This window comes from Podarcis liolepis (genome assembly GCF_965112155.1).
Source record: "Podarcis liolepis genome assembly, chromosome: 15".
NCBI lineage: Eukaryota > Metazoa > Chordata > Lepidosauria > Squamata > Lacertidae > Podarcis > Podarcis liolepis.
The window spans coordinates 43,414,904-43,439,404 of record NC_139566.1 but is presented as its reverse complement, the minus strand read 5'-3'; the positions used below and the strand labels follow the sequence as shown (position 1 = coordinate 43,439,404).

At 46.7% G+C, this 24,501-nt stretch overlaps 1 protein-coding gene across 5 annotated transcripts; it reads left to right on the top strand.

Annotated features, from left to right (window-relative positions):
• Window positions 1–2,321: 2,321 nt before the first annotated feature.
• Window positions 2,322–24,043, top strand: LOC310694019 (anaphase-promoting complex subunit 5). 5 transcript variants are annotated; one of them, XR_014519483.1, is made up of 18 exons: window positions 2,322–2,638; window positions 3,302–3,381; window positions 6,065–6,174; window positions 7,155–7,350; window positions 8,910–8,976; window positions 9,554–9,655; window positions 10,209–10,399; window positions 11,729–11,810; window positions 12,656–12,745; window positions 13,188–13,369; window positions 14,350–14,485; window positions 16,313–16,387; window positions 17,442–17,563; window positions 19,047–19,154; window positions 20,987–21,134; window positions 21,734–21,896; window positions 22,324–23,768; window positions 23,923–24,043. XR_014519483.1 is itself a non-coding variant. In XM_083476685.1 (17 exons), the coding sequence occupies exons 1-17, from the start codon at window positions 2,435–2,437 to the stop codon at window positions 22,536–22,538; spliced, it is 2,271 nt and encodes a 756-aa protein (XP_083332811.1). In that variant the 5' UTR covers window positions 2,322–2,434; the 3' UTR covers window positions 22,539–24,043. The 5 variants fall into 5 exon arrangements, 2 of the variants coding, with proteins under 2 accessions (XP_083332811.1, XP_083332812.1); XR_014519484.1 differs by having other exon boundaries at window positions 22,324–23,784; window positions 23,934–24,043; XR_014519482.1 differs by lacking the exon at window positions 21,734–21,896.
• Window positions 24,044–24,501: the final 458 nt, after the last annotated feature.

Below are 24,501 nucleotides of genomic sequence, written 5' to 3'. Positions count from 1 at the left end.
GGAGCAAAGAAGGGCCCAGCCAGGCTGGCCGAACGAAAGCGAGCCCAGTGTTCCTGTGCTGCCCTGGTGGGGCCGGCCATTGCCTTTCCCTTGGGCGCGCCAGGGAATTCCCAGGCTGCAGCCTCTCGCGCTGGGGCGCCAAACAAACTGGGTGGCAGGACTGGGGGTGCGGGGGGGGGGCAAAGGGCTTTGAGGCAAGCTATACATTTTCAACAAACAGTGTTCCAAAGAATCAAGGAATCGGGGGAAGCTGAAAAAACAAGAGCTCCTCCTTATTTTATTGATTCGTTGTACAGTTCTCCCGATTGGTCTGCCATAGTTAAAATAAAAAAAATCCTTCCAGTAGCACCTTAAAGACCAACTAAGTTAGTTCTTGGTATGAGCTTTCGTGTGCATGCACACTTCTTCAGATACACAGTTCTCCCGATGTTTTGTACTGAAAGTAAAAGCCCATAAGAAAAATTCCAAAATCCTTATGTGCGCAAATGGGAGAGGAGGTAACAGACAATTGAACCTGAAGAATGTTCCCTCACAGCCCTCTCCAACTGCTATGTGAAGCTGTCTAGTTTGGCTTCTATTTACTTTTACTTACCAAGCCACCTAAAATTATTTTCCACTTTTACTCACATGAAACTGTCTGGTTTCCCTTGATTCCCTTTTTCCACCTAAAAATAAACCTATCTATTGTGTTTCTCCCAAAGATAGAGACAGAGCTGGGTAACAGCCAGTGACATAATGGTCAGTAGACTAGGGGGTCTAGGCTAGTCCTCTAAATGTTCTCCTGGTGCCTCCTTCCCAAAGCCTGGGAAGCTTCTGCCCATGTTAGGGAAGGAGGTCCGATTCTCACACCCAATTGTCCTTGCAAGCTGGCGCCTCTGGCTCTAACTGTCCCCCTACAAATAATTTCCCTGCACGCCACTGGTATCAGCCAGGTTTGGTGATTCCATAGATGGGAATCAGCCATTACCCTGCTTGTTCCCAGAGGCCTTGGTGCAATTTGATACCTGCACAGCCCCCAAAGAGCTTCCTCTGAATGTCTGCTATAGTGCTACCCAAGGCCGGCCCAAACATTTTGGCACCTGAGGCAAACCACAGAATACTCCCCCTCCCTGCAGGGAAGAAGAGGTGTAAACTAAGAGCTATGTCAGGAACAAGGGAGGAATAAAGATCTACATGGGAACAGGAGTGGGAATTAAGTCAACCTTACTTGACGGTTGAAGTGGGAATCAAAGGCCATTGCAGGAGGGGAGGGGCCCACTTTGTGAATCAGGCCAGGCAGCTGCAGAGCCCAGGAGACCCCAGAGAGCAACCCCCGCCATTTCCTCCCTGGGATGGGAGGAGTCCAGCAGCACCTCCTATCCGCTCTCCTTCCTGGGAGGTTTTTAAGCAGAAGTTGGGTGGCCATCTGTCATGGATGCTTTAGCTGAGATTCCTGCATTGCAGGAGGTTGGACTATATGACCCTTGGGTCCCTTCCAACTCTGCAATTCTATGATCCTATGCTGAGAGGCTGCTGTAGAGATGGCATTGCATGGGTGTGTGGGGTGTGGGGCTGTTATGGAGGAGGCACATCCAGCCTCCAAGGAGCATGCCACAGTTGTTGCTACCACCACCGCAGCAAGAGCAGGCAATGCATTCCTTGGAGATCAGATCTGCTGCCTCCATGTACAGTTGCAACCTGTCCCATATAATATAGGATTGTCCCGTATTTCAATGTAAAATGCTACGTCCTGTATTGATACAGTTTTGTTCTGTATTTCAGGTCCTCTCTCTCTCCCAAGTTAGGGCAGAGAGAGAGAGCTCACAGCAGAGCAGACATACAGGACAAACTGTGTCCTGTATTGATTCAAGAAAGGACCTAGAATTTTACACTGAAATACAGGGCAGTCCTGTATTATATAAGACGGGTGGCAACCTTAGCTGGGCAGATGAAGGTATCTGGTTGTGCTGGCGCTGATGCAGCATGGCATTTCTTCTTCACTGCGCTCCTCCCAGCGGTCATTCCTCCTTTGGTCACTACCGTGGATGCACGACTTGACCGCCTGTCTCCAGGCACTGCTGTCGTCTGCAAAAGAGTAGCACAGGCGGGGTCGCTGTTGCCAACCTTCGTGTCATATTTGTAATGCATGGTTGGTTTGCCTAGCGGCTGGCTCTTCCATTCTGTGTAAATGACCAAGCCAGAACAGCCCTGCTATGGTTTTATATTTATTTACATACCTTTCCTTTTCCCCTGACATGGAACCAAAGCAACGCGGAACCTTTCACTTCGTGCTCCGCGTTTCCACTTCAACCCAGAAGTACGCCGTACTGGAGCCGCGCTCTGATTGGCTCCTGGGCTTTTCGCGCCGGGGCGGCTGGGGAGGAAGGCGCGGTTGCCGGGGTGACGGCGGCGTTTGCGCAGCGCCCGTGCGTGCGCGGCTCCTCTGTGCGGCGCTATGGCCAGCGTGCACGAGAGCCTGTACTTCAACCCCATGATGACCAACGGGGTGGTGCACGCCAACGTCTTCGGCATCAAGGACTGGGTCACTCCCTACAAGATGGCGCTGCTGGTGCTGATCGGCGAGCTGGGCCGGGCCGGGCCGCACCTCAGCCTGCTCGAGAGGCGGCGCCTCAACCGGCTGCTGCTGCCTCTGCTGCAGGTGGGGCCGGGAAGCGGGGGTCGGGGGGGGGGGTCGGCCGGGGCAGCACTTGGGCGAGGGGCCGCGCTGCCGGACGCGGGTTCAGCTCTGCCCCTTATGCACTTCATTCCTCTCTCCTCGCTGCCCATGCGCACTGTCGTCGGCGAAAGCTTGTGGTTTGTTATTTGTTTGCATTGATATGCCCCCTTCATCTTCCAAGGAGCTCAAGGTGGTGTGCATGGTTCTCTCTCCCTCACAACACCACTGCGAGGTAGGTCAGGTTTCACTGGAGGTGTCAGGGTTTTCCTTTGTTTAGCTCTGACAGCGCTCTTCTCTTCTTCTGTTTCCTGGCCCCTCTTCACTGGGCATTGGAGTAGGACTGCCTTTGATGGCAGTGCCAGAGTGACCAGGTGAAGAAGACAGGGCTGCTGCACCTTCATAGCTGCAAGGAAGGTGGAGTTTCAGTAGGGTTCTTCGGATGCATAGGGAACTATTCGTTATTTTTCTTTCCTTCATTACCCAGCTTGGGAATTCTTGTAGTGCAAGTGCAACAAGCAAAGTTGGGCACATTCTTTCCTGTAGTAGTAAAGATGGCTATAGATGTTGGAGCTGGTACAGTTTACTTTTGTATTCATTTAGAAATTACTGTTAACTATTTCGTGTTTCTCCATGTGCTTTATTTAGGGCCCTGATATGACACTGTCTCGCTTGATTAAGGCTATTGAAGAATGCTGCCCTCACTTAGCGAGTTCTGTTCAAATAAGGTAAGTTCATTTGTTCTTTCCATAAGCATGATTGAGATGAGAGTTCTTAATCTTAACCCTGAATACTTTTCAAGCAGAATTAAACAAGTATGTAGTTAAGGACATGATAAATTGACGTAGTAGTAGGTTTAGTAACTTTTGATCTAAAGTTCGCATTGTCTAAGTAACCTGAAACAGAGTAATGTGGCTGCTTAAACAAGTGGGCAAACCAAAGGGCAGTGTAGAATGTTCTGGTTATATGCAGTAAGCCAACAACGCTGGCGGTGTGGCAGCAGCGGGAGGCCCCATTAGCAAAAGTGCGCCTCATGTTAAGGATGGTTTCAGGTTAAGAATGGACCTCCGGAACGAATTAAGTTCATAACCCAAGGTACCACTGTAGTTCTTTCTTCAGTGTGTCCAAGCCTCCCTCTCCCTTTTCTAGTTCATTTCGTTCAGGAGTCAGTCCTAAATCCCAGCAAGTCAGATCTTAGAGCTGCCTAAGGGTTCCAGGGGAGGCTCTCCTCCAACAGGGGGCAGGTTTATTCTGCCGCAATACTCTTGGCAGGCTGAAATTGAGGGCTTCTGTGCTTCTCCAGGTGTTTGGCGGGGGGGGGGGGAGAACCTGTCTAGGCCCAGCCTGAAGAAAGCTTCCAGTGGGGAAGCAAGAACCATATCCAATCTCTATAGAAGCGCCTTGTTTAGGCATCCAACCTATTCCCTCCTCTGGATGTTCATCCTTTTCTCTAAGGCTTTTTATACCCCCCACAAACAACTTCATTCTGCGTACGGCACAGCAATAGGGTTCCCTCTCTTCCACCAGACAGCTAATGGAAAGTGCTCCTACCTACTCCCACAGCTGGAGTCTCCAGACAATGTCCAGTTGTGGTCTCCTCAGGAGTCATTGCCTGTTGGTGTGGAGTAAGGACTACTTAAAGGGCCAAGGGCCAAAAACGCCTGGCAAGCCCTGACAGCCCCCCAGTCTCTCAAGCTGTCCCAGTTGAATGAATAGGTCTCTGCCATATGTATTAATTTTGTATTGTATTTAAAGTACAGTCATACCTCGGGTTACAGACGCTTCAGGTTGTGTTTTTTGGGTTACGGACCCGCTGAAACCCGGAAGTACTGGAACAGGTTACTTCCGGGTTTCAGGGGTTGCACATGCGCAGAAGCGCTGAATCGCAACCAGCGCATGCGCAGACGCAACACTGTGGGTTGCGAACGTGCATCCCGCACGGATCACGTTCGCAACCCAAGCGTCCACTGTAATCTGTTGTTTTTAACTGTTTTTATTATATTTTCTACATTGAACTGGGACATTTTTAGGCCATTAATACACAACAATAAATATTAATTAACGCAAGAATGGTACTGCTTTGGCTACATCAGAATAGGCAATCAGAATAGGCACTTGGAATTTAGAACTCAAAAGCACAAAGTGCAAGTAGATAAATAGGTACTGCTCCAGCAGGAAGGTAAACGGCGTTTCCGTGCACTTCTCTGGTTCGCCCGAAGCGGCTTAGTCATGCTGGCCACATGACCCGGAAGCTGTACGCCGGCTCCCTCGGCCAATAAAGCGAGATGAGCGCCGCAACCCCAGAGTCGTCCGCAACTGGACCTGATGGTCAGGGGTCCCTTTTCCTTTACCTATGAATATGTATGATGAGTTTAGCTCACTCCAGATTTTGCTTATATCCTGTTCTTTAAAAATTTGAAGCAGTTGCAGTTGTTTATGTAGGACTTTGTATAACCTTTATAGAACAGCCTTATGGGAGGGGAGTCACACACATATGTTCCAGCTGAAATCTCCCTCCCCCAGAATGATCTCCCCTTGGGCAAATGAAAATAAGGATTAGAACATTGACTTATAAAATTTATTTTGGCCACTGTTGGGAGAAAATGACATATTGTTGAGGAGCTAAATAGCTACCGTACTCTGAGGGTCCTGGTGGGCACATGGTCTGTGGGATGGTCTTGGGAAAACATGTCTGCCCTCATGTCATATCACAAATTGCTTTGGAAGTCACTTTCAGAATACTGTTTAAAAAGTTCTAATAATAGAGTTAATTGTGTAGTTCTTTGGATCCTGGCTACAGATTTGTATAACATCTAGTTTTGTTAAAAAAAACAGCAAAAAACCTAAAGCTCTCTTTGCAAAAGCTTGCTTATAGAGTTTAAAGGTGTGGAGAACATGTCTACCTATAAATCCCCCAAAAAACTAACAAAGTAGCATGATGGAATGGTGTCATTTCTAGTATTTTAGTATCCTCGTCCAAGTTCTCTGTATACACAGAAAATTATACAGATTGTTGAGCTGGTTGTTTTTAACCAAGTCTGTTTCTGGCCCTGTTCTTTGGCACATAATTCTTAAAATAATAATAATAATAATAATAATAATAATAATAATAATAATAATAATGAAATTCCAGATTGATCTAATTTTAATGCCACTTTCTAAATGAATGCTGTCCCCTGCCCCTTTCCCCACATTATTCTTTGGGGAGAGGACAATAGCTTGGTGGACTATCATGTGGTTTGCATGCAGGTCCCAGGTTCAGTCCAGGACATCTCCCGTTGAGATGATCAGGTAGCAAGTGATGGGAAGGGCCTGTGCCTGAGACTCCTGGAGAGCGTCAGCCAATTTGAGTAGGCAGAACTGGGCTGGATGGACATGATCTGACTCTCTGTGTGGTGGCATCACTTGCAGAATAAAGCTAATGGCAGGAGGGGAGTTGAAAGATATGGAACAATTCTTTGATGATCTTTCGGAGGCATTCAGTGGAACAGAACCAGAAGTTCACAAAACCAGCGTTGTAGGTACTGTATCATTTATTATATAAAAACCTTGGAGAGCCTCTCTTTATCCTTGGGGGCGGCCAGAGTCCTGGGTCCACAATGCTCACCTCTTCTTGCTGGGCAGGGGAAAGAAAGCAGGGCTTCTCTCACTTCCCTCCTATTTTCAAGGTAAAGCTGTTTCTAACATTACAAAGAGTCATATGTGTAGCTTATCACATCTGATGATATTTTCCACTGATAAGTTTTTTAAAAATCCAGCAAGCTGCAGTTTCCCAATACCTGCACGTTGCACAAAACATGGTTTTGATTAGTGACTTCAGTGTGCCAGTTTTTGTAAGGTGAGAAGCAGCCTTTCACTTATGTTTTCACTAGTGGAGACCATGGAGGAAACTGTGTGTGAGGGAGAAAGAGGAAAAAGAAGCCTTTTGGTTTGAGATGAGGAGGTCTGAGAATTCTTTACTGTCTTAGGGAAACTCCTCTATAAAAGGAGTGGCTAGCAGAGAGGTCAGAAAGGAATGGGTGGGTTTATACATTTGCTGAAAGTCTGTGGGAGTAAAGGAAAACTGGAGAGCAAAGAATTCAGTTCTCTATGAGTTGAGTCTGTACTGGTTTCTGACCCTTACGCCTGTGAAGATATACAGAAAAGTGGATGGGAAATGTTAGTTAAAATCTCAGAAGCCAGTGGTATGGTTGAAGATGGTTTCTAGTGATTGGAGTTGCATGTTAAGTGAGCCACCGAGCTCCTAACCACTATTCATGACCAGAACAAGCTATGCAAAACAAAGTGGATTTGCTTTGCTTAAGTTGCAGCATTCATCCAGCGTGCAAAATTAGAGTTTATTTGGGCATGTGATTAAAAATTTTTTTAGCGTGGAGTACGCGTATCTTGGTTATAAGGACTGGCTCCCCATAGTGGTGTGAGTGGGTACTGCAGGATTTGATGGAGATCAAGACATCTTACTACACTCCAAGAAACAGATCCCTTCCCCCTCTCTCTGTAGGCTTGTTCCTGCGCCACATGATCCTGGCGTACAACAAGCTCTCATTCAGCCAAGTGTACAAGCTTTACACGGCTCTTCAGCAGTACTTCCAAAATGATGAGAAGAAAAGTGGAGGAGACGAGACTGAGATGGAACTGACCCACTGTGGGGAGCTGGAAGGGAAGATGGAGAAAGATGAATTTGATGGGCCTCTCAGGTAAGCTTCTAAGATTTGTTCCTAAAACTTGTCTCTGCCCTGCTTTGATACATAAACCCTTCCAGCAGCTTTTGTCAGCTTGGTGTCCTCCCAGTTCTCATCAGCTGCTGCCAGCACAGCCATATGAATCATAGGTCTGTAGAATTGAAAGGGATTCTGAGGGTCATCTAGTCCAGCTGCCTGCAGTGCAGGAATTTCAACTAAATCATACATGACAAATGGCCATCCAATCCCTGCTTTCAAATTTCCAAGGAAGGAGAGTCTGCCACCTCTCATGGGAGTCTGTTCCACTGTCAAACAGCTCTTACTGTCAGAAAGTTCTTCCTGGTGTTTAGTTGGAATCTTCTTTCTTGTAACTTGTTTGGGTCGTACCCTCCAGAGCTGAGGAAAACAAGTTTGCTGCATCCTCCATGTGATAGCCCTTTAGATATTTGAAGATGGCTATCATATCTCATCTCACACTTAGACTAAACATACCCAATTCCTTCAACTGTTCCTCATTAGGCTTGGTTTCCAGACCCTTGATCACCTTGGTTGCCCTCCTCTGCACATATTGTAGCTTGTCCATATGCTTCTTAAATTGTGGCGCCCAGAACTGGACACAGTACTCCAGCTGTGGTCTGACCAAGGGAAAATAGAGCAGGACTATAATTTCCCTTGATTAGAACGTTAGACTTGACTTCAGTTAATGCAGCCTAGAAGAGCATTAGCCCTTTTTGCTGCTGCATCACACTGTTGACTCACGTGAAGCTTGTGGTCTACTAAGACCCCTAGATTCTTTTCACAGGTACTACTGGTAGGCCAGATATCGCCTATCTTATATTTGTGCAGCGGGTTCTTCCTGCCCAAATGTAGAACTTTACATTGTCCCAATTGAAACACATTTTGTTAGTTTGGGCCGAGTTCTCCAATCTGCTAAGGCCATCTTGAATCCCAATTCTGTCTTCTGTGGCATTAGCTACCCCTCCCAGCTTTGTGTTATCTGCACATTTGATGAGCATCCCTTCAGTTCCTTCCTCCAGGTCGTTTATAAGGATATTGGACAGCAATAGGCCCAGGGCAGAACCCTGTGGCACCTCACTTGTCCCTTTTTTCCAAGATAATGAGGAACCATTAATTGGCACAGCAAATCCATCCAGAATCTAGAGAAAAGGTCTCTCCCACCACCTGTGACTAGATCCTTCTAACAGAAAATGCCAGGAATTGAATGTAGGATCTTCCTCATGCAACACGTGCTGTATCTCTGAGCTCATTTTCCACCTCCCCCCACTCCTTAAGGCATATTATCTCAATCTTTTTTACAACAACCCTGGGAAGACATGGAGGTTGTCGGTATTACACCCATATTGCAAATGAGGAGCTGAAAATGAGTGAGTGAGTGGTTCTGGCCAGAAGTAGTGTTTGACCCCCAGGACTTCTTCATTTATGATTCAATAGGCTGAGCATATAGAAAAGCCATTTCAGCCTCTTTGGTAGCCTTGGGGTAAGGTGGTCTTGTAATTATTAGCAGGCTAGAATTCTGAAGGAATTTCACAGTGGGTCTTCTGCTCTGTCTCAAGGGAGGAAGAAATATCTTGCAATGGCCCGCTGTCACAGAAGCAAGCAGAATACTTCCTCTCTCAACAGGTAAGTTAATAGTTATTCTTAAACCTGCCCATCGGGTGAGCTAAAGGTGTGGCTTCTGGGGAGGGGGGCTTTTCCATGGTGGCACCTGGTTATCCCCAGACATGCTCCATTCTTAGTGTCTTTAAAATGCCATGTGAGGTCTGTCCTGTTTCCTCACACCCTAATACCTATTCACTGCTGGAGTTCTGAAACGGTTTTTAAAGTAAAATATATTCTTGATGTGATTGAAAATTTCAAAGGGCTTTGGATCCCAGCCTTTGAGTTCAGTTGCATTGACATCTGGATGCTAGAATGAAAGGTATGTTTGAGAGTCATTCTTGCCTGAATCCCTTAAGCCCGCTTTTCATCTCTCGTAATCAAATTAGCAAGAGCCTCTCTTTTGAGTGTAGCCTAACGAAGCTTTGGCTAAATCTCTCCATGGTAATTTGTAAACATGCTGTCAATCACCTTTTTCTTCTTGATATGGAAGGGATTCTGTTGCTGTGGTGATAATAAAATTAAATGGTTTTTAATCCCAGCAAATTCATGCTTGTCTTTGTCTGGTTGCTCAAGTGACAGGTTTTTAATTTAATTCCAGGCATCTTTATTGAAAAATGATGAGACCAAAGCTCTCTCCCCAGCATCTTTGCAAAAGGAGTTGAACAGCTTGTTAAAATTTAACCCAGATTTTGCTGAAGCGGTAAGTTTGGTTTGGGTCCCCCCCCCCAGGCAGTCTGGTGTAATCTGTACTGTAGCACACTCAGCAGTTTGGTGTTGGTAGCACTGGTAACAGTTTTAGTGACATCTCTGACCATCATTGGCTGAGCTACTATGCCCTAGGCAGGTCAGGCAGCAGAGCTGTCGTTGGTTGAGGTGCCTTGTTTCTAAAGGAAGGCATACAGAAAAGAAGAATGTGTCAACAAATTAGCAGCTAGGAAAGGTAGGGCACCTGGGAAAGCAATGGGAATTGGTACAGAATGTTGAAAGAAGGAGGGGGTGGGAAATTGAGAAAGGGGGAATGGACAGGAAAAAGAGGAGCACGTGGTTGGGGACCGCAGTGATAAGGAAAGTGGAAAGTACTGTGGTTTGAAATTAGCCCACCAGATTCTTGTCCTCATGGCCCCTAGATCTATCATTGGGTGACCTCGCAACCTTTCACCAAATTACTGTGTGCTAAATCTGTGTTCAATGTGGCCATTGCAGTTGCCTCTGATCACTCACAAGCTGCTGTTTGCTGCTGTTTTCACTTCCAGCATTATTTAAGCTACTTGAACGGCCTTCGGGTCCAAGATGTCTTCAGTTCAACACACAGTCTGCTTCACTACTTTGACCGCTTGATTCTCACCGGCGCAGAAAGCAAAAGCAACGGCGATGAAGGCTGCGGACGGAGCCTGAGATACGCAGCTCTCAACTTGGCTGCGCTGCACTGCCGCTTTGGTCACTAGTGAGTTGCTTCATGTTCCTCCTGCTGCACAAATTGGCATGAGACCTTCTTCCCCCATCTGCCACATTGCTGCTTTCCCTCTGAGAGATCTCATGTGAACTCAAGATGGTCCCACAAGATCTGACGAAGGCATCTCAGAGCCCCTTTGCTGAGCAGCACTTGCCTGGTAAGCAAGACAGAGCACTTAAAAGCTCTCTGCCTTTTTGGGGGAGGAGAAGAAGGCTCTCTCAGCATGCCACCTTCAGAAGGTAAGGATGTTTGCACAAGGGGGTTCCGGGGAGGTCAGGTATGCAATATGGTAAGCTCTTATAGTTCCCTTCCTTAGCGGTAATGGTAACTGCAAACAATAAAACAAAATAAACTAAAAATTGTAGTGATAAGATGATGGTAAAGAATAAAATAGTAATAGGAAATTGGAAAGAAAGTCATCACCAGCATTTTAATAGAGGGAAACATGAATAACATGATTTGTTCAGTGAAGTCAGCCTTTGAGTGGGCCCATTGAATGAATAGACTTTGACTTGACTCCGTTGATTTCTGTGGGTCCACAGTGAGCATGGCCTAGCTCGATGCAACCCAAACTTACTGAGTTTCATTCAATAATATCAAAAAAATTGATATGAAATGTGGTTATACAAATAAACAGCAACTGACGGGATTGCTTTGATCAAGGATGTTTCCTGAACTTTGTCATTCCAGTAATGGATGAAACGTTTTTAACACAAAGGAAGTGGTTATCTCACTCACTTGTTCTTTTCCTTGCTGTGCTGAAAATGAATCAACCGAGACTGAACCTTTCTCTAAAACACGATGCACAACTCACCCCCTGAGTCCCCCAGCAAGACTTGAGAGCCAGACACTTTTTCAATGAGCCAAGGAGGGAGAAGGGGGGACCTCAGCGTGCCAGTGGGGGAAGAGGGATTGTCTTCTCTCTCTTTATGCTGATCCCCACACAGACATATCCAGCCGGTCCCTTGGCCTATTTTCCCAGCTGATGTTGGTACCACTCCTGCTTCTGCCTTCCGGAGCTGACCCCTTGCACTGTGGTTGCATTTCTGTGCAAAGGTCCCAGAGTGTACTGTGGATCAGAAGTGCTTCCCCCCCCCCCCCAGCTCTTAGCATCAAGATTCTACTTATTGCTAACCCTGAAGTCCACTGGGAGGAGTGGGGAATCAACAATGGGATATGATCTTTTTGGCCCCTGACAGTTCCAGGCCCTGCTCCTACCAGATCCCTGGGGTTTTTCACCTCCATGCCTGTAACATCTCGTTGCTGGATGAGTCTGCATGAAGAGATTCTTGGCTACCTCTGTGTTTCCTTTGACTGTAGCCAGCAGGCTGAGCTCGCCCTTCAGGAAGCTATCCGGATCGCTCAGGAGTCCAATGACCACGTCTGCCTGCAGCATTGTCTGGTAAGATGATGGAAGCTTTCAGCTGGTGTGACAGAACTGTTGCTCACTTCCTTTCCATTACTGGTGCCTTCACAGATGCTGTTCCTATTTGCCATAAACTCTGAGGATCGGACAGGCTGCAGGTCTGCAAAAATCTTGGCTGGTTTTACTAAACGGCTTAAAATTGTGATCTGTTGTTTCCATCCAGTCCATGTTTCATCTAGTTTAAAAAAGGAAACGAAGAAAACAATTGATTTGTTAGGTTTTAAAAGCTGATTCTTTGCCTCCAGGTGGCTCTGGCCGTAACAAGTATGGCTGTGTAAAAGCATTCTTTTGCTTAATCTGTATTCCTTAACAATTTGAACACTGCACTGGGAGCTTAAATGCTTGTAGGAGTTTAATCTTTACTGGTAAATGCCTTGGCTTCTATAGGTTTTCCTTCCCCTTTAATGGCACCAATTTGAGAGAGAAGATTCCTGCCTCAATGGCAGAATAAAAACTTTAAAGCTGTGAAACATCAGAAGCAGCACCAACCACTGTCGAAACCTATGACCATAACTCTGTGGGTCCCATTGATTTGTGGTCCACTGGCATCCATTCTTAATGTGAGGCTGACTTTTGGCATGCTTGACTCCTGAAAGGCTGTTTGCAGGCATCTATAAAAGAGGAGAATCTACTGCTCCTCTGTTGTGTCTGTGCACCAGCCTTCCCCAACCTGGTGTCCTCCTAATGTTTTGGACTACATCTCCCGTTGGCTCCAGCCAGCACATGCTGTACTCCTAAGCCTCTAGAAGGTACCAAGTTATGGAAGACTGATTTAAACTATTATGCCACATTCATTCCCCCCTTAACTCTTCATTTTCCAGAGCTGGCTGTACATCTTGGAGCAGAAAAGGTCGGACAGCTGTGTGCTCTTGGAGCACTCTGTGAAGAAAGCCGTCTATTTCGGATTGCCAGTATGTCTCTCCCACCCTTATTTATCCATTCCTTTGTCATTATAACCGTTTTAACCAGCCCTTGGATTAAATGTGTTAAGGGCTGTTAGCAATAAGCAAAACTTCAGTTTTTACAATTGTAAAGGGCAATCACAACAGATTTCCCTTTTTTAAAAATACATTAGATGCTTGGCTGCAGCCCTCCCTGGGAGAAGGTTCTGTAACTGGGGTGACACACCCAAAAGCACCCTGTTCCCAGTTGCTCCCCCAAACACACCTTGTCCTTGGAGATGCCAGGGACTAAACCTGGGACTTCCTGCAGGCACTCTGCCGCTGAGCTGCCTCCCTTCTCCAAACTCTGGCCCTGCGAGCTTGGCTCTTGTCGTTTGCCTGGGGCTCTCGTTGACTAATTGCTTCCCTTTTCAAATTCTGTGACTTTGTTTATTTTGTTCCTTTCTCCTAGTACTTAGCTTCCCTGGGGATCCAGTCCTTGGTTCAGCAAAGAGCTTTTGCGGGGAAGACTGCCAACAAACTAATGGGCGCCTTAAAGGACTCCGACCTCTTGCACTGGAAACACAGCTTGTCCGAACTCATTGACATCAGCATTGCCCAGAAGACGGCCATTTGGAGACTGTACGGTCGCAGGTAGAGCAGACCCTTATTCATCTGCCTGCACCCACCTGCCGCGTGCCCTGATTCTGCAGGAATGTGGAAAGGCTGCTGAATGTGGTATTGGCCACAGACTTAGGCTTCCTGGTAATCTCTGCTGTCAGTTAAAAACAAAAGTTTCTAAAATGGGTGGGTGCAAAAATTAAAATTCTAAAACCCCGGAAGCTTGTGGCCAACTATTCCTTCTATTTCCAGTGTTCAAGCTGTGAGTGCTGCATATGTAACCATTGTGGCACCACTCATGCACAGGAAAGATTGACCAGCAAGCTTGGCAGAACCCCATCAGCTGCAGAAGTACCAAAAATCTGAATATAGTTGGCAGCCCCAGAGGCTTCATCTGCTCCCTGTTGCATGATGTCTCCCTCTTGTCGTAGGTTGCTCCAGGGCTGCACAGCAGGCCCACATGCTCCAGGGGGGAAAACAGCTTCAGGCGGGAGAAGCCAAAAAACAGCTCAATCCAACTTATTGTATTCAGTATATGTACAACTTGACTTTGCCAGAAGAAGATGCAGTGAACCTACAGGGAAGTCCCAAAGAACTGAGCATGATCAGTGGCGATGGAATGCTGACTAATTAGGCCTGGGTGGGAGGGATGGAGTATCCAAGAGCACTGAGCAACAGCACCCCATGCTGCAACATTCTGTTGCAGATCTCACTTGTCCCTACTAAACCTCAGCAGTTTGAGGGAATGCTGGAGAAGATCTCCAGCTGTCAGAAGCAGGGATTCATCGCCCTACAAAGTTTCTCTGTATCCCCACAACCAGCAGAACTGAAATAAACTGCAAAAATAAAATAAAAAGGGAACATGCAAAAAATATTTTTTTAAAAAAAAATTGCTGGCAAAGGATTTTATTTTATTTTTTGCTGCAAAGTACATGAGATGCTTCTTCACATAGCCTGAGGTGCAGGGTCTGTGGCTAGCATCCTTCAGCACTTAAATCTTCCTCTTGCCTTAGCACCATGGCCCTCCAACAGGCCCAGATGTTGCTGAGCATGAACAGCCTGGAGGCCGTGAACGTGGGTGTGCAGCAGAACAACACCGAATCGTTTGCTGTGGTGCTGTGCCACCTGGCAGAACTACACGCGGAGCAGGTGGGTGGTGTGTGCGTGACTGCATGCTCTGGTTCCACACAGTCATCTGCTCTGTAACTGGCAGTTCTTTTTCTTCCTGGAGGCTGGAGGGAGAGGTCACTCTTCCCTTGAAGCAGCACCTTGGTTCTAAAAGGCTCTGGGACGGCCTGGGAAGACCAAGGAGAAATTTTGCTTTTAAATTAGGAGAGCAAGTCTCTGGCTGTCTTTAGCCCTCGACAGACACCCCTTTGCTGCTACAGAGAGCTTTTGCTCCAGCTTTTAGCTCCTGGAAGAGAGAGGACAAGATGTGCCAAAGCCTCAGAGGCCTAGGAATTATCTGTCACCCCTGGGCTTCTCCTGACTGCTCGTTTTTTTCCACCAGCCTTTTGCTGTTCTGTTAATATTGTTATTGCTTTGTTCTGTGGTTTTTAATACAGTGGATGCTCGGGTTGCGAACGTGATCTGTGTGGGAAGCACATTCACAACCCGCAGCACCGCGTCTGCGCACACGTGGGCCGCGATTTGGCATTACTGCGCATGTGCAAAGCGCAATTTGGTGCTTCTGCGCAAGTGCCAAAACCCGGAAATAACCCGTTCCAGTACTTCTGGGTTTCGGCACGGTGCACAACCCAAAGCATCTGTAACCCAAGGCATGACTGTATTAAAATTTTAGTAAAAGTCTTGTTTTGATTTTAGTTGTGATGGCCTTGTAATCCACCCTAGGACCATTTGGTGAATGGGGGCTGCTATAAATATAGATAATTTAGGGTTGTCATATTTCAAAAAGTAAAAACCAGGACACCCTGAAAGTTGTTGAGCCCAAATGTTGTTGGGACATATGGTAGCCCTAAGTTAATGTCTAGTAATACATATTCAGGTATCGTCTGAATCTGCTGTGAGCACGCTTGCTTGCTTGCTTGCCTCCCTTGTCTGTCAGACTTCCAAGCCTTTTCAATCATCCTTAGGCTCCACCCCCTCATCCAGTAGGGTTGCTTTTTCTCCTTGTGGCACTCCTATCTCACCCACCAATCAATTCAGCTGTTGCACAGTCCATGCAGGACACCAGTGAATGGTGCCCACTTCCAAGATGTGGCTGGGTACTCGGTTTCCCATTCTGGGAAAGAGCAGCTCCCATCAGACCCCACCACCTTGGCGTCAGCAAATTGATGACACTTGCCCATTGTGGAGTCCCCTTGTCAAGCGAACTCTCTGGTTGGATACTCATGCAAGTGTCGTATGTTTGATAGCTTTCCATGACTGACCAAGTATAGCCATGATGTGCTTTGGGGGTTCCACCTGAAAAAGTGAGTCTAATGGAGAATAGTTCCCTGGTCCCAGAAGGCTCTACAGCTCCTGCTTGGGTAGAACCATTTTAAATTTTCCATTCCTGCATCTGACAAAGTAGGCCATACTATGAAAAGGGGAAAACACCAAACCTGCTCTTATTTGTTGATAATCTGCAAGAGGCTGCTGTTGTAATGGTGCGTTAATCAGTCATTTATTTTCAGGCTGTTTCATTCTGGGGCACTTTATATTATTTTTCTATTTTTCTTCTAAACTCCTTTGTGTACCATGGCAAAAAGGCAGGTTAGGAAATAAAAAAGAAATCAAATAAATAGTCAAGCACAGAGTCCAGTCAAAGGCAAGTTCTGTTAGGGCTCCTTCAGTGAGAGAGTTCTCACTTCTGTTGAAATCAATGTGACTTAAAAGCACTTAGCCTTAGCAGGATTGTTCCCCAAATCTTAATTTTTTTTCTTGGAGTTCCTATAGACATCAAGGTTTCTGTTTTGAGAACCAATTTCTTGAACATTTACTTCAGTCTTGTCTTTCTGTGTATGTTTGTGTCAGGGCTATTTTACAGCAGCCTCTGAAATACTGAAGCACCTGAAAGAGAGATTTCCTCCCAACAGTCAGCATGCACAGGTGAGGCCCAGTGTTTGGACTGTAAGCTCCTTGGGAGCAGAGACTTATCTTTTTTATGACATAGGGATGATGATGAAGAAGATGAAGCAGCAGCAGCAAAGCAGCAGCACTCTCAGCTTGCTTTGGGTAGCATTTCTGAACAGTGCTGTGTCCAGGATTTGAGGGGCCTTCTTAACCTCTTAAATTCCCATGCTTCACCTGGAGGAAGCTCTCTGCAGACTTAAGTGAGAATAGTTCTGGTTCCCACATCTCAAAAAGGCTAATGTACAGCTGGGGAAAGACGAACGGAAAAGGTGAAAAGTAAAACACTACCCAAAATGTGATCAGGGATCTGGAGCAGCTCACCTGATGAAAAAAGGCTAACATGGTGCCTCCCCAGTGCTGTTGGGCTCCCATCTCCCTCCAGCCCCTGCCAGCATGGCCAGCGCTCAGGGAAGGTGGGAGGTGCAATCCAGCAACATCTTGAGGAGCCACAGGTCCCTCTGCCCTGGTTTAGAGATAAGGCAGCAAGTGATGCCATTATGCATGGTGTGAAGAAAGAAAAGTGATTCTCCTCCTCCTCCCCTCCTTGGTCCTCCAAGGAAGGTGATTGGCATGAGATTCAGGGCAGGCAAGAGGAAGTCCTTTTCCACGCAGCACATGGTTAAGCAAAGGACGTGGACGGAAGAGTCTCTTCAGTAAAGGGACAGGGAGGGGACTGCAGGGATGAGTGAACTGGAAAAAGAGATGCCACCTGATCCAGGAATATCGGAAAGGACTTCCGGATGCATGGACGTGACACCGGTAACGCCAGGCGACTGCATCCTGGAGGATAACAATACCTGACCCTTTCTGCTAAAGCAAGCACCCCATCCTCTGGGTTCTGTCATGGCCATCTTGGCTACAGCACCCTTTGATTTGTGTCAGGCCAAAGAAAGCAGAACCTGAAATGTTAGTACCTCTGTAAAATATATACCTATATGATGTTGGCATGTCATATATTTATGAGGTGTGTGTGTAAGTAAGACTCCTGTCCTGTTTCTTTTTAACCTGATCCGGAAATGTTCTTGTCCAGCTGTGGATGCTCTTTGAGCAGAAGATCCAGTTTGACAGAGCTATGAACGATGGCAAGTACCATGTTGCTGGCTCCCTGGTGGCTGGGATTACAGCCCTGAATAGCACCGAGGGGGTTTACAGGTAAGAGATCACACACCTGCAGGAACAAGGGCCTCTCCTGATGTCCCCTTGAAACAGGATTAGCATTAACATGGGATTAAAATGCCTGTGGGATAAGGGATTGTATTCCTCTTTCTTTCTTTCTACCGCATGAGTTGGGAAAAGCCTCATTGGCCCTCAGCCGTTGAGTGCATGGACTGCCAGTCCTGGATGTTTCACTACCCATCGTACAGCCCTAGGAGCTTGGAAAAACTTGCTTCTTTTAAGAAGAGAGAGAAACATAACTAGGATGCTTCCTTATTCCCTATAGGCCAGGCCACAGATCTGTGGCAGACCACCTACTCTGTGTGCAGAAGGTTCCAGGTTCAATCCCTGGCGTCTCCAGGTGAAGCTGCACAAGACGCCTGTGGGAAACCCTGGAGAGCTGCTGCCAGTCAGTGTATGTATGACTGAGCTAGATGGAGCAAGTTCTACTATTTGTCTCCCTAGCCAAGTATTGTCTTCTCTGGCTGGCAGCAGCTCTTCTGGAGCTCCGGCAGTCTTTCCTCGCCACCCAATGCCAGAGATTGGGCCTGGGCCTTCCTGCCCCTCTGCGTGCCCCCCTCCCTCCGCAGCGTCTGAGCAAGCTGCATTCTGCATACCATGCTGCTCTGCGCCCGCTGTGTGAATGCTCTGGGTAGGGCAGGATGCCACCCGGGAGCCCATAAATAGAGGGAAAGCAAACAATTTCTAACGCCCCCTTTCTGAAAAGTCTGTTGCCTGATGCCAGTTGGCTCTTGCCATGGCGAGGTGACTTTTGCCTTGCTGAGTTCTGTGACCTTTCAGATGCGTTGGTGGGAGAGGGGTTATTTGTTTGTTTGTTATTATGTTAAGAATTTTTGCGTTTTTATACTGTAAACTCATCCTTTGATGAAGGGCAGTATATCAATTTAATAAATAAAATAAAAATAAAAAAGCAATTAAAATGCAGTTAAAAACCACTATGAATATATAATATGGACACACCATGGACTACCTGAATGAAACTTGCAGACCACAGTTGGAGCCCCTGCATTAGGGTTGAATCAGAAACTATTGACGCTTCATTGCAATCCATTCTTTGAATTAAACTATTAGAAGTCTGTATTTTATTTTGAATAATTACATCCTGCTTTTCATCATCTAGGTCTCAAAGCTGCTTACTATGATAAAAAGCTGCTTACTGTGATAAAAAAACAAACAATATACAAAATTTTAAACATAAATTAAACCACAGAAATTTAAATTCCCAGATATTTTTAAAAGAACATGAGGAATTTATTTCTTTATTGTTTTTAGTGGTTGGTGGCTATAAGGCCCTAAAATGTGGGATACATGTAAATAAAATCTTACGCTTGATCCAGCCAAAAATAAGCACTTTGACATCCCTTTGATTTTGAGGGAAGAGATTTTGAGCACTTGAAATCACTGCAAATTGGACGTGCTTCAGACTCCATTTTGGGGCTCCTGGGATTCTGTCTTCCAGAAAAGCCATCCTGCTTAAAGCGCAGAATCAAATGTCTGAGGCGCACAAGCTCCTGCAGAAGCTCTTGATTCACTGCCAGAAAATTAAGAACACTGAGATGGTGATCAGGTAAGCATTGAGTTTCCCTGGGGGCCTTCTAAGAGCCCTGCAGCCGTGGGGTGAGGCTGGGGGTCCTGCTGGGCCTCTTTCGTGGGCCTGGGGGAAGCTCGCAGGGCTTTCCTGTAGCAGCTCCCCGCATGCAGAATGCTCTCCCCAGGGAGGCCCACCTGGTATCAGGGCAGCCCTCATTTCAGCACTAACAAATAAGGCTTTGCTTTCCTGGCATTTGGGCAGCACCGCTATTTTGATTACATTATAAACATGCTTGTGTATTTTTATTTTTATTGTTGTTGTTTTTACTCTGCTTGTAAAGCACTTCAGACTTTATATTGTATTTTATTTATTTATTTATTTTAAAAATAAGAATAAAATCCTTGTGCGTTTTTATTTTTATTATTCTGGCTGTAATTCACTTCAGATATCTTGTAATGTGCTTCCTTTCACACTGCTTCCTCTGTTTTAGTCTCTCCATGTCCTGCAAGAAGGGCTGGGGCTACAATACCAGCCTCAAGTGCTGGGCAGGGCCTGTGGCTCAGTAGGAAAGCACCTGCTTTGTAGGCAGAAGGTCCTGGATTCCATTCCCAGCACCCCTAGGTAGGAATAGGTATGTCTCCGCTCTTAAAGTATAGTGTCTAGACCAGTGGTTCTCAAACGTGGGTCCCCAGCTGTTGTTGGACTACAACTCCCATCATCCCTAGCTGGCTGGACCAGTGGTCAAGGATGATGGGAGTTGCAGTCCAACATGGCTGGGGACCCAGGTTTGTGAAGCACTGGTCTAGATCAAGGGAACTAATAGCACCGCTCTATCCTGCCTTGGTCAGACCCAGCCTGGAGACCTGTGTCCAGTTCCCAGCTGAGAAGCTGGAAGGTATGTAAAGCAGGGTGACCAGGATGGTCAAGGATCTGGAATCCAAGCCTTATGAAGAACAGTTGAAGGAATTGGGTATGTTTCGCCTGGAGAAGAGGAGAGGTGATATCTGGAGGGCTGTCACGTGGAGGATGGAGCAGGCTTGTTTTCTCCTGCTCCAGAGGGTGGGACCCGAACCAGTGGCTTCAAGCTCCAACTCAGGAAGAACTTTCTGCTGGTAGGAGCTTCTTTGACAGTGGAATGGACTACCTTGGAATCTGTAGACTCTTTTTCATTGGAGGTTTTTAAGCAGAGGTTGGGTGGGCCATCTGTCGGGGATTCTTTGACTGCATCTCCTGCATTGTAGCAGGTTGGACTCCAGTACGTTTCCAAGCACAATTCAAAGTGTTGGTGCTGACCTTTCAAGCCCTAAACGGCCTCGGTCCAGTATATCTGAAGGAGCATCTCCACCCCCATTGTTCTGTCCGGACACTGAGGTCCAGCACCGAGGGCCTTCTGGCGGTTCCCTCACTGCGAGAAGTCAAGTTACAGGGAACCAGGCAGAGGGCCTTCTTGGTGGTGGCACCCGCCCTGTGGAACGCCCTCCCACCAGATGTCAAAGAGAACAACAACTACCAGACTTTTAGACGACATCTGAAGGCAGCCCTGTTTAGGGAAGTTTTTAACGTTTGATTCATTATTGTGTTTAATATTGTGTTGGAAGCAGCCCAGAGTGGCTGGGGAAACCTAGCCAGATGGGCGGGGTATAAATAATGTTATTATTATTATTATGACCCTTTGGGCCCCTTCCAACTCTAAAATTCTGTGGCTCTATGAAACCCTGGAGAGCCACTCCTGCCACACTTGACAATTGGGACCAGTGGTCTGACTTGATAGGCAGTAGCTTCCTACATTCCTAAGAGTTGGGTTTTCCCGCTCCTCTACTTACGCACACTGTTGTATTTCTTTCCTTGCTCCCCCCTGCATGACTTAGTGTCCTCCTGTCCATTGCTGAGCTCTACTGGAGGTCTCTGTGCCACACAATAGCTCTGCCCGTCCTGCTCCAGGCACTGGCTCTGTCCCAGGAATACCGCCTCCAGTACTTGGCCTCTGAAACCATCCTCAACTTGGCTTTCTCCCAGGTATATTTGGCACAGGTGCAAGCCGTACCTGCTTTGTTCTTCCTGCTCCTTTATGCAGTTCTGTCAGTGTGCTGTAAGGGAACAGCCCCTTGCCCCAAGAGGCTTGCAGTTTAAAATTCGATGCCCAGAAAGAAATGGTAAAACTTACATATGCATATAAGTTTAATGCATCTATCAATGTTTAATTGTTTTTAAATGATTGCTCTATGTTTTCAGGGGTTCTTATTTTTATCTGTAAATAAATATATATTTTATGTATATAAATCTATAATAATTATAACAAAAGGGGGGATAATAGGCATTTATTTCATTCTCCTGTTCTTGGGCTTAGTGAATGACCTTGGGATGTGGGATCTAAAACAGCCGTTCACCAACATAGTGCCCTCCAGATGCAGTTGGGACTCCAAATCCCATCAGTCCCGGAAGCACAGCCAGCCATTGGGGATGGTGGGAATTGTAGTCCACTCACATCTGGGAGTGTCACAAGTTCCCCAAACCCCGTTTTAACTTCTACACAATACCTAATTCAGCAAAGCGAAATCTAAACCAGCAGGTGATGATCTCTGCCTAACATTGGGAGGCTCCCGCTTCCCTTCCAGCTAATCCTTGGCATTCCCGAGCAAGCGCTGAGCATTTTGCACATGGCGATTGAGCCCATCCTGGCTCACGGGGCAGTGCTGGACAAAGGAGCCGCCATCTTCCTGGTGGCCAAGTGCCAGGTCGCCTCTGCTGCCTCCTACCCTCCCCAGAAGAAGGCAGAAGGTAAGACCTCTCCGTGCACCTCCTCATCTCTAGTCCATAGGCATGCGAGTGGAACGATATATTGCGGGTGGGAGGACTCAGCCCAAGAGGCACAGGCCTTCAAGGGCATCCCTTGGGTACACACCCCACCCTCCGCCCTCCGTCCTCCGCCCAGGGCCACAGTCCAGCCAGGGAAGTGATATGGGAAGGGGACAGAGCAGGGCCAAGGAGAGGCGTGGCTGGTGGAGGCTTGGTTCAGGCAGAATCCTGAAGGCCCAGATAGGCAGCTGGCTTTATAATCTATTTAATCAACTGCATTTTAATATATTTCACTGTTTAATCTTTGAGGGGGTGGTGTTTTTTTAACAGCTGGGCAATATATGGATTTTATGAAACAAACAGACAAATGTTTAAGCAGAAGAAGAAAAACTTTGCTCTTTTTCGACAGCTCTGGAGTCAGCTATCCTGAACCTCAACGAAGCCAAAACCTATTTTGCCAAGGTGGATTGTAAGGAGCAGCTCCGGGATGTCCTTTATCTCCAGGCCAGGCTGTTCCACAGCCTTGGCAAGGCCCAGGAGAGGAACCAGTGTGCCATGCTCTTCCGCCAGCTGCACCAGGAGCTCCCTGCGCGGGGGGTCCCCTTGATCAACGCCTTCAAATGAGCCCTTTGAGCAGAGGGCCTCACTCCAGAACAACAGGGCTCAGCACCATTCCGCTTCAGCAGGACTTGTGCAAGAGAACTCTCAAATAGTTTGCCTCCTAATCCGTTCCTCTGCAGCAGCCTTTCCGAGAATAGTGCTGTCCTCATGTTTAGGTTGGGGCTGATGAGGTGGTAGTCCAAAACATCTGGCGTTTCTCCCCCACCTCCTTCCATTTATTATTATATGTCTCTTGTTCTGTGCAATCCTCAGCATTTGGAAATCAGTACCAATAAAGAAATAATGTTTCTGTCTGCCCTGAAATATGTTTCGCTTTGGCTGCAATTCATGGTTTGCTTGGGGATTTCCTGCCCCCCTTCTTCTTGCAGCCGAGACTTGAGCATTTGGCTGTACAAGTGGCTCCATTGTAGGGAAAGTAGGCTTTAGGAACACAAAAGGTTAGTTGTGTGGGCAGCTAATTGGCGACTTACTTGCGAATTGTGCAATTTCTTCATAAAGTGTGGGACTTCCCAGTGGTTGGCTCAGAAGGGACTAAGAGCCTCTATGCCTGGCTTGGATGCAGTACCGTCACTTTCTTAAACTACTTCTAGGTTCCACAAAGCATGCCATCCTCACCAGCTTCTAAGGAAGAGAACAAAATTTCTAGCTCTCGCGGATGTCTCAAGAGATCTGAAACCACATGAACAAAGGCAACTCCAGCTTCACCACAATAGTTTAAACATTATGTATCCTAAGTATACTGACATTACAGTGTGCTCTATGTGGGGCTATCTTAGGATTGATCTGGGCACTTCTGCTGGTGCAGAACACCGTGACTTGGTTGCTTGTTGGGGCATATTTGTCTTGTTTACGGGGTTTGCATCGCTGTCATTTTGCTAACGAGCCAAGCTCAAGGTGTTGATGCTGACTTAAAAGTTCCTGTACAGTTTGGGACTAGGTTACCTGAGAGACTGCCTTATCCCTTATACACCCAGTAGGTGGCTGCAGTCTGCAGGAGAGTTTCTCTTGCAAGTTCCAGAGATCTCAGAAACCTGCTCTGCAGAAACTCTGAGCAGGGCTTTTAGTGCGGCTGCTGCTGTTGTATGGAATAGCTTTCCCCTCAAGATACAACAAACACTCATTATCTGCACTTCCTGGAAAGAGTCAAAGGTATTTTTGTTCCAGCAGCCTTTCCCAGCTGGATAAATGGGTCTTCGCCATGGTTTTAATCTTCTAAATGCACTTGTTGCTTTTGTGTTTTTAATTGTGTGTAAATCTCCTTGAGTCAGAAGCTCAACTCAAAAATGTTTACAAAAATACATATATTGGGGAAAACTACATACAAATGAATGTATTAGTGAAGATAGTTGGCAAAATGCATGTGAGTCAAAGCTGCATCAAAAAAAAGTTTATTAGGAGAAATACACATTAAATTGTTGAGAAATTTTCATGATTTTTTAAAAAAGAAATTGCTGTGGAAATGTGGAAAACTGAAGATAGGAAAAATAAAAAACAGAGAGACCTGAAAATGGCAGATTTGTCAATCCCCGGCGACTACAAGATGCTAAACTGTTGAGTGAGGTGGGGTGGGTGGAATGGAATGGAGTATCCTGGCAGATGGGGTAACTGGCTTGCTAGAACCCTGAACAGAAGTGTCCCACGTTACCACATATTGTTGCAGGTCCTCTCTGTCGGTGCCCTTTCCATTTACATATATGCAGTCTTTGTATCCAGCTCCGAGCCACAGTTCCTGCCATGACCACATGACAGCGAGAGGGTGTTTACCCAGTGGATCATGTTGTGTTTGTGTGTGTTCCTGCAAGACGGGTTCAAAGCCTCAATGGACGCCCTTGGGAAATCATCTGTGCCTCATCTCTCCCACCAGCAAAATGGGAATAAATAATTTATAGGGGTGAGAGTTGTAAAATGCCATGTGTGCTTGAATGACCTGATCAGGGGAGCTGCTGGCTCTCGCTGGGAGGGAGAG

Bases quoted from the DNA above. Each gene is read 5' to 3' on its own strand.
- LOC310694019 (XM_083476685.1), top strand. From the start codon at position 2,435: ATGGCCAGCGTGCACGAGAGCCTGTACTTCAACCCCATGATGACCAAC. The intron at 16,388-17,441 runs GTGAGGCCCAGT...GTTCTTGTCCAG, and splicing joins CCAACAGTCAGCATGCACAG to CTGTGGATGCTCTTTGAGCA. The intron at 17,564-19,046 runs GTAAGAGATCAC...TCTGTCTTCCAG, and splicing joins AGCACCGAGGGGGTTTACAG to AAAAGCCATCCTGCTTAAAG.